General features: G+C 56.7%; 1 protein-coding gene across 1 annotated transcript; it reads left to right on the top strand.

Annotated features, from left to right (window-relative positions):
• Window positions 1-62: 62 nt before the first annotated feature.
• LOC147095451 (sesquipedalian-1-like) lies at window positions 63-8,691 on the top strand. The gene is made up of 2 exons (XM_085973956.1): window positions 63-225; window positions 7,161-8,691. Exon 2 carries the CDS (start codon window positions 7,189-7,191, stop codon window positions 8,008-8,010), a length of 822 nt encoding a protein of 273 aa, XP_085830082.1. The 5' UTR covers window positions 63-225; window positions 7,161-7,188; the 3' UTR covers window positions 8,011-8,691.
• Window positions 8,692-13,851: the final 5,160 nt, after the last annotated feature.

Here is a 13,851-nt window from a genome sequence, read left to right as displayed (position 1 = left end):
GGTGTCTGGGTTCACTCTTTCTCATTTGGTGTCTGTTTCAGAATTGATCCCGGCGGGCTTTTGGACCCCGCGGCCGCTGCTGTAAGTTTCTTCACGGCACCGGAGCGAACTTCCGCATCAGAGCCCGAGCTGGGAACCGAGAACGAACCGGGAGCCTGAGATATCCCGCCGCCTTGCAGCAGCTCCGCTCAGGCCGGGCCAGTCCCCGACCCAGAGAAACACCTGGTGAGAGAGGCTGTAGGAGAGCCTGGACCCGCCAGAGAAACATCGAGGGAGAGAGTGAGGGAGAGTGAGGAGTGAGGGGTGTGAGGGTGAGGGTGGGAGAGTGAGAGTGGGGGAGGGTGAGGGTGGGAGAGTGGAGGGAGGGAGAGTGAGGGGGGGAGGGAGAGTGAGGGGGGGGTGGGAGAGTGAGGGAGGGAGAGTGGGGGTGGGAGAGTGAGGGAGGGAGAGTGGGCGAGTGAGGGTGGGGAGAGGGAGAGAGAGGCGTGAGCGGGTGAGAGAGGGGAGGGAGGTGGAGAGAGGGAGAGGATGGGAGGGAGGGAGGTGGAGAGAGGGAGAGGATGGGAGGGAGAGGGGGAGGGAGAGGATGGGAGGGAGAGGGGGAGGGAGGGAGTGGGGAGAGGGGGAGGGGAGTGGGGAGGGGAGGGAGAGTGGGAGGGAGAGTGAGGGAGGGTGAGAGTGAGGGAGGGTGGGTGTGAGAGGGGTGAGGGAGGGTGAGCGGGTGAGAGAGGGAGGGAGGTGGAGAGAGGGAGAGGATGGGAGGGAGGGAGTGGGGGAGGGAGGGAGTGGGGGAGGGGGTGGGAGAGAGGGGGGGGAGAGGGTGGGAGAGAGGGGGGAGGGTGGGAGAGGGAGGGAGGGTGGGGAGAGAGGGAGGGAGGGGGTGGGAAAGAGAGAGGGAGGGGGAGGAGGGGGAAAGGGAGGGAGAGGGAAAGGAGGGGGAGGGAAAGTGAGAGGGAGGGGGGAGGGAAAGTGTGAGAGGGAGGGGGGAGGGAGGGGGAGGGAAAGTGTGAGAGGGAGGGGGTAGGGAAAGTGTGAGAGGGAGGGGGGAGGGAAAGTGAGAGGGAGGTAGGGGGAGAGAAAGAGAGGAGAGTGAGGAAGAGAGGGGAGGGACAGTGGGAGGGAGAGAGAGAGAGGCTGCTGGTGAGCCTGACCCTCCAAAGAAACAGCTGGTGAGAGAGGGGAATGGAGGGAGAGACAGACAGAGAAAGAGAAAAATAGACAGAGATAGAAATAGACAGAGAGCGGGGAGAGAGGAAGGGAGGAAGAAATAGAAACAAAGCCAGGGAAAGGGTTAGAGAGAGATACAACCAGACGAAGGGAGCGAGAGAGCCAGACAGAGTGTCTGAGGGAGAGAGACAAGAAAGCAAACACACATCCCATGCTGTCTCTGTTGCCCTCTCTCTCTCACACTCATTTTCACTCACTCTCTCCGTTTTTCACTCTGTTTCTCTCCCACCTTCTCTGTCTGTCTTTCTCTCTGTCTCGCTGCCCATCTCTGTCTGCCTGCCCGTCCCACTCGCTGTCTCAGGTCCCACGGGCTCATCTACCAGGTGAGAGGGGGAGGGGAGGGCTCCATGTCATTGAGGACAGGATATGCTCTCACTGCAGTCAGGGAGTGGTGGAGACAGAGATGCACTTCCTCACAGCTTGTAGAAAATATCAGGGCATAAGGGAGAATTTCTACCCAAAATTCACAAAAAATATGCCCGGAATTCAGAAATTTGAATGACGCCCAAAAACTCCCATACCTACTAGGGGAAGAGCGAAATTGTGTAACACTAGCGGCACACTATGTTACAGCTTGCCATAAACAGAGGGACAACCACTAAATATAAGAAAAGAGTATATATAAAATATATGAATGTATATTTATACACTCAGGGATATATCTGTTTATACACTGTATGGATAGATCTGTATTTTTGTGTACAAACATGAATGTTTTTCGATGCTTTGGCAACATAAGATGTAACTTGTCATGCCAATAAAGCGATTTGAATTGAATACTCCTGTGATTTGCATTTGTGTATGTAGCAAGTCAGGTGTTGTAAAGAGCAGACCAACAGGACAGGTCGGTAAAGCTACAGCTCACCAGAGTGCAAGACTGAGTCCTCCTGTATCTGGGGAGGACCCTCTAACCCCTCTCTCACGCTCCTGTATCTGGGGAGGTCCCTCTAACACCTCTCTCACACTCCTGTATCTGGGAGGTCCCTCTAACCCCCTCTCACACTCCTGTATCTGGGGAGGTCCCTCTAACCCCTCTCCCACACTCCTGTATCTGGGGGAGGTCCCTCTAACCCCTCTCTCACACTCCTGTATCTGGGGAGGTCCCTCTAACCCCTCTCTCACACTCCTGTATCTGGGGAGGACCCTCTAACCCCTCTCTCACACGCCTGTATCTGGAGAGGTCCCTCTAACCCCTCTCTCACACTCCTGTATCTGGAGAGGTCCCTCTAACCCCTCTCTCACACTCCTGTATCTGGGGAGGTCCCTCTAACTCCTCTCTCACACTCCTGTATCTGGGAGGTCCCTCTAACTCCTCTCTCACACTCCTGTATCTGGGGAGGTCCCTCTAACCCCTCTCTCACACTCCTGTATCTGGGGAGGTCCCTCGAACTCCTCTCTCACACTCCTGTATCTGGAGAGGTCCCTCTAACTCCTCTCTCACACTCCTGTATCTGGGGAGGTCCCTCTAATCCCTCTCTCGCACTCCTGTATCTGGGGAGGTCCCTCGAACTCCTCTCTCACACTCCTGTATCTGGGGAGGTCCCTCTAAATCCTCTCTCACACTCCTGTATCTGGGGAGGTCCCTCTAACTCCTCTCTCACACTCCTGTATCTGGGGAGGTCCCTCGAACTCCTCTCTCACACTCCTGTATCTGGAGAGGTCCCTCTAACTCCTCTCTCACACTCCTGTATCTGGGGAGGTCCCTCTAATCCCTCTCTCACACTCCTGTATCTGGGGAGGTCCCTCTAACCCCTCTCTCACACTCCTGTATCTGGGGAGGTCCCTCGAACTCCTCTCTCACACTCCTGTATCTGGAGAGGTCCCTCTAACTCCTCTCTCACACTCCTGTATCTGGGGAGGTCCCTCTAATCCCTCTCTCGCACTCCTGTATCTGGGGAGGTCCCTCGAACTCCTCTCTCACACTCCTGTATCTGGGGAGGTCCCTCTAACTCCTCTCTCACACTCCTGTATCTGGGGAGGTCCCTCTAACCCCTCGCTCACACTCCTGTATCTGGGGAGGTCCCTCTAACTCCTCTCTCACACTCCTGTATCTGGGGAGGTCCCTCGAACTCCTCTCTCACACTCCTGTATCTGGAGAGGTCCCTCTAACTCCTCTCTCACACTCCTGTATCTGGGGAGGTCCCTCTAATCCCTCTCTCGCACTCCTGTATCTGGGGAGGTCCCTCTACCCCTCTCTCACACTCCTGTATCTGGAGAGGTCCCTCCAACCCCTCTCACACTCCTGTATCTGGGGAGGTCCCTCTAACCCCTCTCTCACACTCCTGTATCTGGAGAGGTCCCGCTAACTCCTCTCTCACACTCCTGTATCTGGGGAGGTCCCTCTAACCCCTCTTTCACACTCCTGTATCTGGGGAGGTCCCTCTAACCCCTCTCACACTCCTGTATCTGGGGAGGTCCCTCTAACCCCTCTCTCACACTCCTGTATCTTTGGAGGTCCCTCTAACCCCTCCTCTCACACTCCTGTATCTGGGGAGGTCCCTCTAACCCCTCTCTCACACTCCTGTATCTGGGGAGGTCCCTCTAACCCCCTCTCACACTCCTGTATCTGGGGAGGTCCCTCTAACCCCTCTCTCACACTCCTGTATCTGGGGAGGTCCCTCTAACCCCTCTCTCACACTCCTGTATCTGGAGAGGTCCCTCTAACCCCTCTCTCACACTCCTGTATCTGGGGAGGTCCCTCTAACCCCTCTCTCACACTCCTGTATCTGGGGAGGTCCCTCGAACCCTCTTTCACACTCCTGTATCTGGGGAGGTCTCTCTAACCCTTCTCTCACACTCCTGTATATGGGGAGGTCCCTCTAACCCCTCTCTCACACTCCTGTATCTGGGAGGTTCCTCTAACCCCTCTCTCACACTCCTGTATCTGGGGAGGTCCCTCTAACCCTCTTTCACACTCCTGTATCTGGGGAGGTCCCTCTAACCCCTCTCACACACTCCTGTATCTGGGGAGGTCCCTCTAACCCCTCTCTCACACACTCCTGTATCTGGGGAGGTCTCTCTAACCCTTCTCTCACACTCCTGTATATGGGGAGGTCCCTCTAACCCCTCTCTCACACTCCTGTATCTGGGGAGGTTCCTCTAACCCCTCTCTCACACTCCTGTATCTGGGGAGGTCCCTCTAACCCTCTTTCACACTCCTGTATCTGGGGAGGTCCCTCTAACCCCTCTCACACACTCCTGTATCTGGGAGGTCCCTCTAACCCCTCTCTCACACACTCTTGTATCTGGGGAGGTCTCTGTAACCCCTCTCTCACACTCCTGTATCTGGGGAGGTACCTCTAACCCCTCTCTCACACTCCTGTATCTGGGGAGGTCCTCTAACCCCCTCTCACACACTCCTGTATCTGGGGAGGTCGTTCTTACCCCCCTCTCTCTCACTCCTGTATCTGGGGAGGTCCATCTAACCCCCTCTCTCACACTCCTGTACCTGGGGAGGTCCCTCCAACCCCCTCTCGCACACTCCTGTATCTGGGGAGGTCCCTCGGACCCCTCTCTCACACTCCTGTTTCTGGGAGGTCCCTCTAACCCCCTCTCTCACACTCCTGTATCTGGGGAGGTCCCTCTAAACCCCTCTCGCACACTCCTGTATCTGGGGAGGTCTCTCGGACCACTCTCACACTCCTGTATCTGGGGAGGTCCCTCTAACCCCTCTCTCACACTCCTGTATCTGGGGAGGTCCCTCTAACCCCCTCTCGCACAGTCCTGTATCTGGGGAGGTCCCTCTAACCCCCTCTCGCACACTCCTGTATCTGGGGAGGTCCCTCTAACCCCCTGTCACACACTCGTGTATCTGGGGAGATCCCTCTAACCCCTCTCACACTCATGTATCTGGGGAGGTCCCTCTAACCCCCTCTCTCACTCCTGTATCTGGGGAGGTCCCTCTAACCCCCTCTCTCACACTCCTGTATCTGGAGAGGCACCTCTAAACCCCCTCTCACTCTTGTGTCTCTCTCGCTGTCTGTATCGGTCTGTCGCTAACTCTCTGTGTTTATCTGCCTTTCTCCTCTTTCTTTCTCTCTGACTCCCTCACTCTCTGTGTCTCTCTTTAGAGTTAGGATACGGGCAGCAGAGTTGAGGATGTACGATTGTGGAGGGTGGCCTCCTCTCTCCCCCACAGGCCCCCTCCCTTCCCCTCTGATCGATGTCTCTCCCCTGCAGGCCCTCTTTCCCCCCGCCCTGCGCTCTTCCCCCCCCCCCGCACTCTCCCCACACCCCCCCGCTCTCCCCCCCCGCCCCCCCGCGCTCTCCCCACCCCCCCGCGCTCTTCCCCGCTCTTCCCCCCCCCCGCGCTCTTCCCCCCCGCGCTCTTCCCCCCCCCCGCGCTCTTCCCCCCCGCGCTCTTCCCCCCCGCGCTCTTCCCCCCCGCGCTCTTCCCCCCCGCGCTCTTCCCCCCCGCGCTGTTCCCCCCCGCGCTGTTCCCCCCCGCGCTGTTCCCCCCCGCGCTGTTCCCCCCCCGCGCTGTTCCCCCCCGCGCTGTTCCCCCCCGCGCTCTTCCCCCCCGCGCTCTTCCCCCCCCCGCGCTCTTCCCCCCCCCGCGCTCTTCCCCCCGCGCTCTTCCCCCCCCGCGCTCTTCCCCCCCGCGCTCTTCCCCCCCGCGCTCTTCCCCCCCCCGCGCTCTTCCCCCCGCGCTCTTCCCCCCCGCGCTCTTCCCCCCCCGCGCTCTTCCCCCCCCGCGCTCTTCCCCCCCCCGCGCTCTTCCCCCCCCGCGCTCTTCCCCCCCCGCGCTCTTTCCCCCCCCCGCGCTCTTTCCCCCCCGCGCTCCCCCCCCCCCCGCGCTCTCTCCCCTTCTTTATGGTACTCTCTTGGCATTTCAGGGCTTCGTAATGATAGCAGTGGGGGTTGCTCATTTTTAGGTGTGTCCAAAATTTGGTGGCTCTTTTTTGGATAGTAATTATTAATGGATATTGGCCTAGTTCTGCCCTGCATGCATTGTTTACTGTTTTCCTTTGAGTCCGGAGGATACCTTTACAGAATTCTGCATGTAGGATCTCAATTGGGTGTTTGTCCCATTTTGCAAATTCTTGTTGTGTTAGCGGTCCCCACACCTCACTGCCATAGAGTGCAATTGGTTCAATTACTGATTTGAAAATTTTGAGCCAAATGCTAATTGGGTTTTCTATTTGGATTGATTTTTTAATGGCATAGAAAGCCCTTCTAGCTTTCTCTTTCAGTTCATTCACAGCCAGATGAAAATTTCCCGTAGAGCTGATTTTTAAGCCCAGGTATGTGTGGTTAGTGGTTTGTTCAATTTTAGTTGTTGCCTCACAGCGCCAGGGACCCGGGTTCGAATCCGGCCTCGGGCGACTGTCTGTGTGGAGTTTGCACATTCTCCCCGTGTTTGCGTGGGTTTCCTCCGGGTGCTCCGGTTTCCTCCCACAGTCCAAAGACGTGCGGGTTAGGTTGATTGGCTATGATAAATTGACCCTTAGTGTTAGGGGGATTAAATACGTGGGGTTACGGGGATAGGGTGGGATATGTGTCGGTGCAGGCTCGATGGGCCGCAATGGCCTCTATCTGCATTGTGGGGTTTCTGTGATTCTGTGATAGTGTGAAATTTATTCTGGGTCCCTGATGTCTGGATCTTTGCTGGAACACGAGGACTTTGGTTTTTTGGGATTTATTGTCAGGGCCCAGGTCTGACAGAACGACTCTAGCAGATCCAGGTTCTGCTGTAGACCCTCCTTAGTCTCTCTCTCTCTTCCCCCCCCCCCCCCCTCTCTCTCTCTCTCCTCCCCAGGTTTCGAAAGACATTAGTTTTTTTCTTAAATCTTTTTTTATCATTCGTGGATTTTTTTTTTTTTTTTAACGTTTCTTCTCTGTCCCCCCCTTGGGCCAACCAGCAATCTGTCAGTCCCGGTTAATCCCTGTTTTTAATGACCCCTCTCTCTTTTGTCTTTGCCCCTCCCGAGCAGGTTGCAGCCCCGGAGGAGACCTTCGAGCATGAAGCTAAACGAGCGGGTGGTGGCCAGCTATGCGTTGGGGCCCTGGCCCCCGGACCGCGAGGGCTTCCTGATGAAGAAGGGCGAGCTGCACACCTCGTACCAGCGCCGCTGGTTCGTGCTGAGGGGGAACCTGCTCTTCTACTTCGAGCGGCCTGGCGAGCGGGAGCCCCAAGGCCTGGTCATCCTGGAGGGCTGCTCGGTGCAGCTGTGCGAGTCCTCAGCCGAGGGCTTCGCCTTTGCCGTGGTTTTCGATCAGGCGCCCGGCATGCGCCTGTACAAGCTGGCGGCTGAGGACCAAGCTGCCCAGGAGGCCTGGGTCAAGGCCTTGTCCAGCGCCGGCCTGGGCTACATCCGGATGCTGGTGCGGGACCTGGAGAAGCAGTTCGAGGACCTGTACCGGGCGAGCATGGGGCCTCGCCCGCAGAGGAACACGCTACTGGACCTTTCCCCCAGCCCGCCCTCCCTGGCTCCCCACCAGCGGGACGTCAGGTGCCAAAGCCTGATCGCGCTGCCGTCCGCTTCGGGCAAGAGCGCCCGGCGCTCCCCCAAACTCTGGCCCAAGTGGCAGGCCCACCCCTCCGCCGCCACCCCTCCCCCGCCAAGAGGCAGCGAGGCCCAGGCCCCTCCACCCGGCTCCGTCGCCCCGGGAGACGCGGGCAGCGGGGGAGCAGCGGTTCCGGCCCCGGCTCCCGAGGACTTTCTGACGCTCCACAGGCGGTACGGGACGGGGGTGGAGAGAGCGCGGAGAGACTGGCAGCTGAGCCGGGCAGAGGGACTGATGGCTGAACCCCCCCTCGGCACTCTGGTCGACCTGAGCTGATCATGGCGGGGGGGAGGATGCTCTTTAATTAGGACATTGTGGTTTTAATATCTCTGGATTTAATATCCCTGCATTTAATGGGTGCAGTAGCACAGTGGTCCTGTTACTGGACGAGTAATCCCGAGGCCTGGACTAAAGATCCGATAGACGTGAGTTCAAACCCCACCACGGCCACTGGGGAATTTAAATTCAGTTAATTAAATAAATCTGGCATGAAAAGCTAGTGTCAGTAATGGTGACCATGAAACTACCGGATTGTCGTAAAAACCCATCTGGTTCACTGCTGATGTCCTTTAGGGAAGGAAATCTACCTTCCTTACCCGGTCTGGCTGATATGTGACTCCAGACCCACAGCAATGTGGTTGACTCTTATTTGCCCTCCGGAGTGGCTGAGCAAGTCACTCGGTTGGATAAGGCGGCTCACCACCTCCTTCTCCAGGGCAATTGGGGATGGGCGATAAAAGCTGGCCTTGCCAGCGACGTCCACATCCCAGGAATAAAAAAATAATATCTCTGGTTATAATATCTAAATTTAATGCGTGGCTCTCCGATTTAATATCTGTATAACTCTAATTTGAGTGCGATTGATTGTAATGTCTCTGTGTGATTGTTTGATCTAATATCTGTATAACTTTAATATATGGGTGACTGTTCAAATTTTTTTTAAATAAAAAAATAAGACTTGCATTTCTATAGTACCTTTCATGACTCATGACATCCCAAAGCGTTTTACAGCCAATGAAGTAGTCACTGTTGTAATGTAGGAAACGCAGCAGACAATTTGCACACAGCAAGCTCCCACAAACAACAATTTGATAACAACCACATAATCTGTTTTTTAGTGATGTTGATTGAGGGAAAGATATTGGCCTCAGGACACCGGGGAGAACTGACCCCATGCTCTTCTTAGAAATAGTGGCCGTGGGATCTTTCGCGTCCACCTGAGAAGGCAGACGGGTCCTCGGTGTAACGTCTCATCCGAAAGACGCCACCTCCGACAGTGCACCTCTCCCTCAGCACTGCACTGGAGCGTCAGCTTAGATTTCCGTGCTCAAGGCTCTGGAGTGGGACTTGATCCCACAAGCTTCTTACTCAGAGGCACAGGTGAGCCGAATGGCCTCCTCCTGTGCAGTATCTTTCCATGACTCAATGAATGGTGGGGGTCTGGAACTCACTGCCTGAAAGGGTGGTAGAGGCAGAACCTCTCAACACATTTTAAAAGTAGTTGGATATGCACTTGAAGTGCCGCAACATACAAGGCTACGGGCCAAGAGCTGGGAAGTGGGATGAGGCTGGATAGCTCTTTGTCGGCCCGCACACACACAATGGGTCGAATGGACTCCTGTGCCATAAACTTCTATGATTCTCACTCCAGCCCCAGACTGTGTCTAGGGGACAGTGCTCACTCCAGTCTGTGTATAGGGGACGGTGCTCACTCCAGCCCCAGACTGTGTATAGGGGACGGTGCTCACTCCAGACTGTGTATAGGGGACGTTGCTCACTCCAGCCCCAGACTGTGTATAGGGGACGGTGCTCACTCCAGCCCCAGACTGTGAAAAGGGGACGGTGCTCACTCCAGCTTCAGACTGTGTATAGGGGACGGTGCTCACTCCAGCTCCAGACTGTGTATAGGGGACGGTGCTCACTCCAGACTGTATATAGGGGACAGTGCTCACTCCAGCCCCTGACTGTGTATGGGGGACGGTGCTCACTCCAGCCCCAGACTGTGTATAGGGGACGGTGCTCACTCCAGCTCCAGACTGTGTATAGGGGACGGTGCTCACTCCAGCTCCAGACTGTGTATAGCGGACGGTGCTCAATCCAGCCCCAGACTGTGTATAGGGGACGGTGCTCCCTCCAAACTGTGTATAGGGGACGGTGCTCACTCCAGCCCCAGACTGTGTATAGGGGACGGTGCTCACTCCAGCCCCAGACTGTGTTTTGGAGACGGTGCTCACTCCAGCCCCAGACTGTATAGGGGACGGTGCTCACTCTAGCCCCAGACTGTGTATAGGGGACGGTGCTCACTTCAGCCCCAGACTGTGTATAGGGGACGGTGCTCACTCCAGCCTCAGACTCTGTCTAGGGGACGGTGCTCACTCCAGCTCCAAACTGTGCATAGGGGACGGCGCTCACTCCAGCCCCAGACTGTGTATAGGGGACGGTGCTCACTCCAGCTCCAGACTGTGTATAGGGGACGGTGCTCACTCCAGCCCCAGACTGTGTATAGGGGACGGTGCTCACTTCAGCCCCAGACTGTGTATAGGGGACGGTGCTCACTCCAGCCCCAGACTGTGTACAGGGGACGGTGCTCACTCCAGCCCCAGACTGTGTATAGGGGACGGTGCTCAGTCCAGACTGTGTATAGGGGACGGTGCTCACTCCAGCCCCAGACTGTGTATAGGGGACGGTGCTCACTCCAGCCCCAGGCTGTGTATAGGGGACGGTGCTCACTCCAGCTCCAGACTGTGTATAGGGGACGGTGCTCACTCCAGCCCCACACTGTGTATAGGGGACGGTGCTCACTCCAGACTGTGTATAGGGGACGGTGCTCACTCCAGCCCCAGACTGTGTATAGGGGACGGTGCTCACTCCAGCTCCAGACTGTGTATAGGGGACGGTGCTCACTCCAGCCCCAGACTGTGTATAGGGGACGGTGCTCACTCCAGCCCCAGACTGTGTATAGGGGACGGTGCTCACTCCAGCCCCAGACTGTGCATAGGGGACGGTGCTCAATCCAGCCCCAGACTGTGTATAGGGGACAGTGCTCACTCCAGCCCCAGACTGTGTATAGGGGACGGTGCTCACTCCAGCCCCAGACTGTGTATAGGGGACAGTGCTCACTCCAGCCCCAGACTGTGTATAGGGGACGGTGCTCACTCCAGCCCCAGACTGTGTATAGGGGACGGTGCTCACTCCAGCCCCAGACTGTGTATAGGGGACGGTGCTCACTCCAGCTCCAGACTGTGTATAGGGGATGGTGCTCACTCCAGCCCCAGACTGTGTATAGGGGACGGTGCTCACTCCAGCCCCAGACTGTGTATAGGGGACGGTGCTGACTCCAGCCCCAGACTGTGTATCGGGGATGGTGCTTACTCCAGCTCCAGACTGTGTATAGAGGACGGTGCTCACTCCAGCCCCACACTGTGTATAGGGGACGGTGCTCACTCCAGACTGTGTATAGGGGACGGTGCTCACTCCAGCCCCAGACAATATAAACGGGTTGGTCAGATGGGCGGAAAAGTGGCAAATGGAATTTAACCCTGAAAAGTGCGAGGTGATGCATTTTGGACGGACAAATAAGGCAAACGAATACACACTGAGTGGTAGGACCCTAGGAAGTACAGAGGGTCAGAGGGACCTTGGTGTACATGTACATAGATCCCTGAAGGCAGCGGAACAGGTAGATAAGGTGGTTAAAAAGGCATATGGGATACTTGCCTTCATTAGCCGAGGCATAGAATATAAGAGCAGGGAGGTTATGATGGAGCTGTACAAAATGCTGGTGAGGCCACAGCTGGAGCACTGTGTGCAGTTCTGGTCGCCTCACTAGAGGAAGGATGTGATTGCTTTGGAGAGGGTGCAGAGAAGATTCACCAGGATGTTACCTGGGATGGCGCGCCTCAGCTATGAAGAGAGGCTGGACAGGCTGGTGTTGTTTTCCTTGGAGCAAAGAAGGCTGAGGGGGGACCTGATTGAGGTGTACAAAATGATGAGGGGCATAGATAGGGTAGATAAAGAGGAACTTTTCCCCTGAGTAGGGGTGTCAATAACAAGGGGGCATAGATTCAGGGTAAGGGGCAGGAGATTTAGAGGGGATTTGAGGAGGAAATTCTTCACGCAGAGGGTGGTTGGAATGTGGAAATCAATGCCTGAAAGGGTGGTAGAGGCAGGAACCCTCACAACATTCAAGAAGCATTTGGATGAGCACTTGAAATGCCATTGAATACAAGGCTATGGACCAAATGCTGGAAAATGGGATTAGACTGGACAGGGATGGATGGGCGGCGCAGACACGATGGGCCGAAAGGCCTCTTTCTGTGATGTAAAACACTATGACTCTATGATTCTATGACTGTGTATAGGGGACGGTGCTCACTCCACCTCCAGACTGTGTATAGGGGACGGTGCTCACTCCAGCCCCAGACTGTGTATAGGGGACGGTGCTCACTCCAGCCCCAGACTGTGTATAGGGGACGGTGCTCACTCCAGCCCCAGACTGTGTATAGGGGACGGTGCTCACTCCAGCCCCAGACTGTGTATAGGGGACGGTGCTTACTCCAGCCCCAGACTGTGTATCGGGGACGGTGCTCACTCCAGCCCCAGACTGTGTATAGGGGATGGTGCTCACTCCAGCCGCAGACAGTGCATAGGGGACGGTGCTCAATCCAGCTCTAGACTGTGTATAGGGGACGGTGCTCACTCCAGCCCCAGGCTGTGTATAAGGGACGGTGCTCACTCCAGCTCCAGCCTGTGTATAGGGGATGGTGCTCACTCCAGCCCCAGACTGTGTTTAGGGGATGATGCTCACTGCAGCCCCAGACAGTGTGTAAGGGACGGTGCTCACTCCAGACTGTGAATAGGGGACGGTGCTCACTCCAGCCCCAGACTGTGTATAGGGGACGGTGCTCACTCCAGCCCCAGACTGTGTACAGGGGACGGTGCTCACTCCAGCCCCAGACTGTGTATAGGGGACGGTGCTCACTCCAGCCCCAGACTGTGTATAGGGGACGGTGCTCACTCCAGCCTCAGACTGTGTACAGGGGACGGTGCTCACTCCAGCCCCAGACTGTGTATAGGGGACGGTGCTCACTCCAGACTGTGTATAGGGGACGGTGCTCACTCCAGCCACAGACTGTGTATAGGGGACGGTGCTCACTCCAGCCACAGACTGTGTATAGGGGACGGTGCTCACTCCAGCCCCACATTGTGTATAGGGGACGGTGCTCACTCCAGCCCCAGACTGTGTATAGGGGACGGTGCTCACTCCAGCTCCAGAATGTGTATAGGGGACGGTGCTCACTCCAGCCCCAGACTGTGTGTAGGGGACGGTGCTCACTCCAGCCCCAGACTGTGTATAGGGGACGGTGCTCACTCCAGCCCCAGACTGTGTATAGGGGACGGTGCTCACTCCAGACTGTGTATAGGGGACGGTGCTCACTCCAGCCCCAGACTGTGTATAGGGGACGGCGCTCACTCCAGCTCCAGACTGTGTATAGGGGACGGTGCTCACTCCAGACCCAGACTGTGTATAGGGGACGGTGCTCACTCCAGTCCCAGACTGGGTATATAGGACGGTGCTCACTCCAGCTCCAGACTGTGTGTAGGGGACGGTGCTCGCTTCAGCCCCAGACTGTGTATAGAGGACGGTGCTCACTCCAGCCCCAGACTGTGTATAAGGGACGGTGCTCACTCCAGACAGTGTGTAGGGGACGGTGCCCACTCCAGCTCCAGACTGTGTATAGGGGACGGTGCTCACTCCAGCCCCAGACTGTGTATAGGGGACAGTGCTCACTCCAGCCCCAGACTGTGTATAGGGGACGGTGCTCACTCCAGACTGTGTATAGGGGACGGTGCTCACTCCGGCTCCAGACAGTGTATAGGGGACGGTGCTCACTCCAGACCCAGACTGTGTATAGGGGATGGTGCTCACTCCAGCCCCTGACTGTTTATAGGGAACGGTGCTCACTCCAGCCCCATACTGTGTATAGGGGACGGTGCTCACTCCAGCCCCAGACTGTGTATAGGGGACGGTGCTCACTCCAGCCCCAGACTGTGTATAGGGGACGGTGCTCACTCAGACCCATACTGTGTTAAGGGGATGGTGCTCACTCCAGCCCC

The sequence above is a fragment of the Somniosus microcephalus genome, unplaced genomic scaffold (genome assembly GCF_052327205.1).
Source record: "Somniosus microcephalus isolate GS21.2 unplaced genomic scaffold, FLI_Smic_1.0 unresolved_chr1, whole genome shotgun sequence".
NCBI lineage: Eukaryota > Metazoa > Chordata > Chondrichthyes > Squaliformes > Somniosidae > Somniosus > Somniosus microcephalus.
Note: the sequence above shows the minus strand (reverse complement) of the source record. Positions and strands in the feature narration are given on the sequence as shown.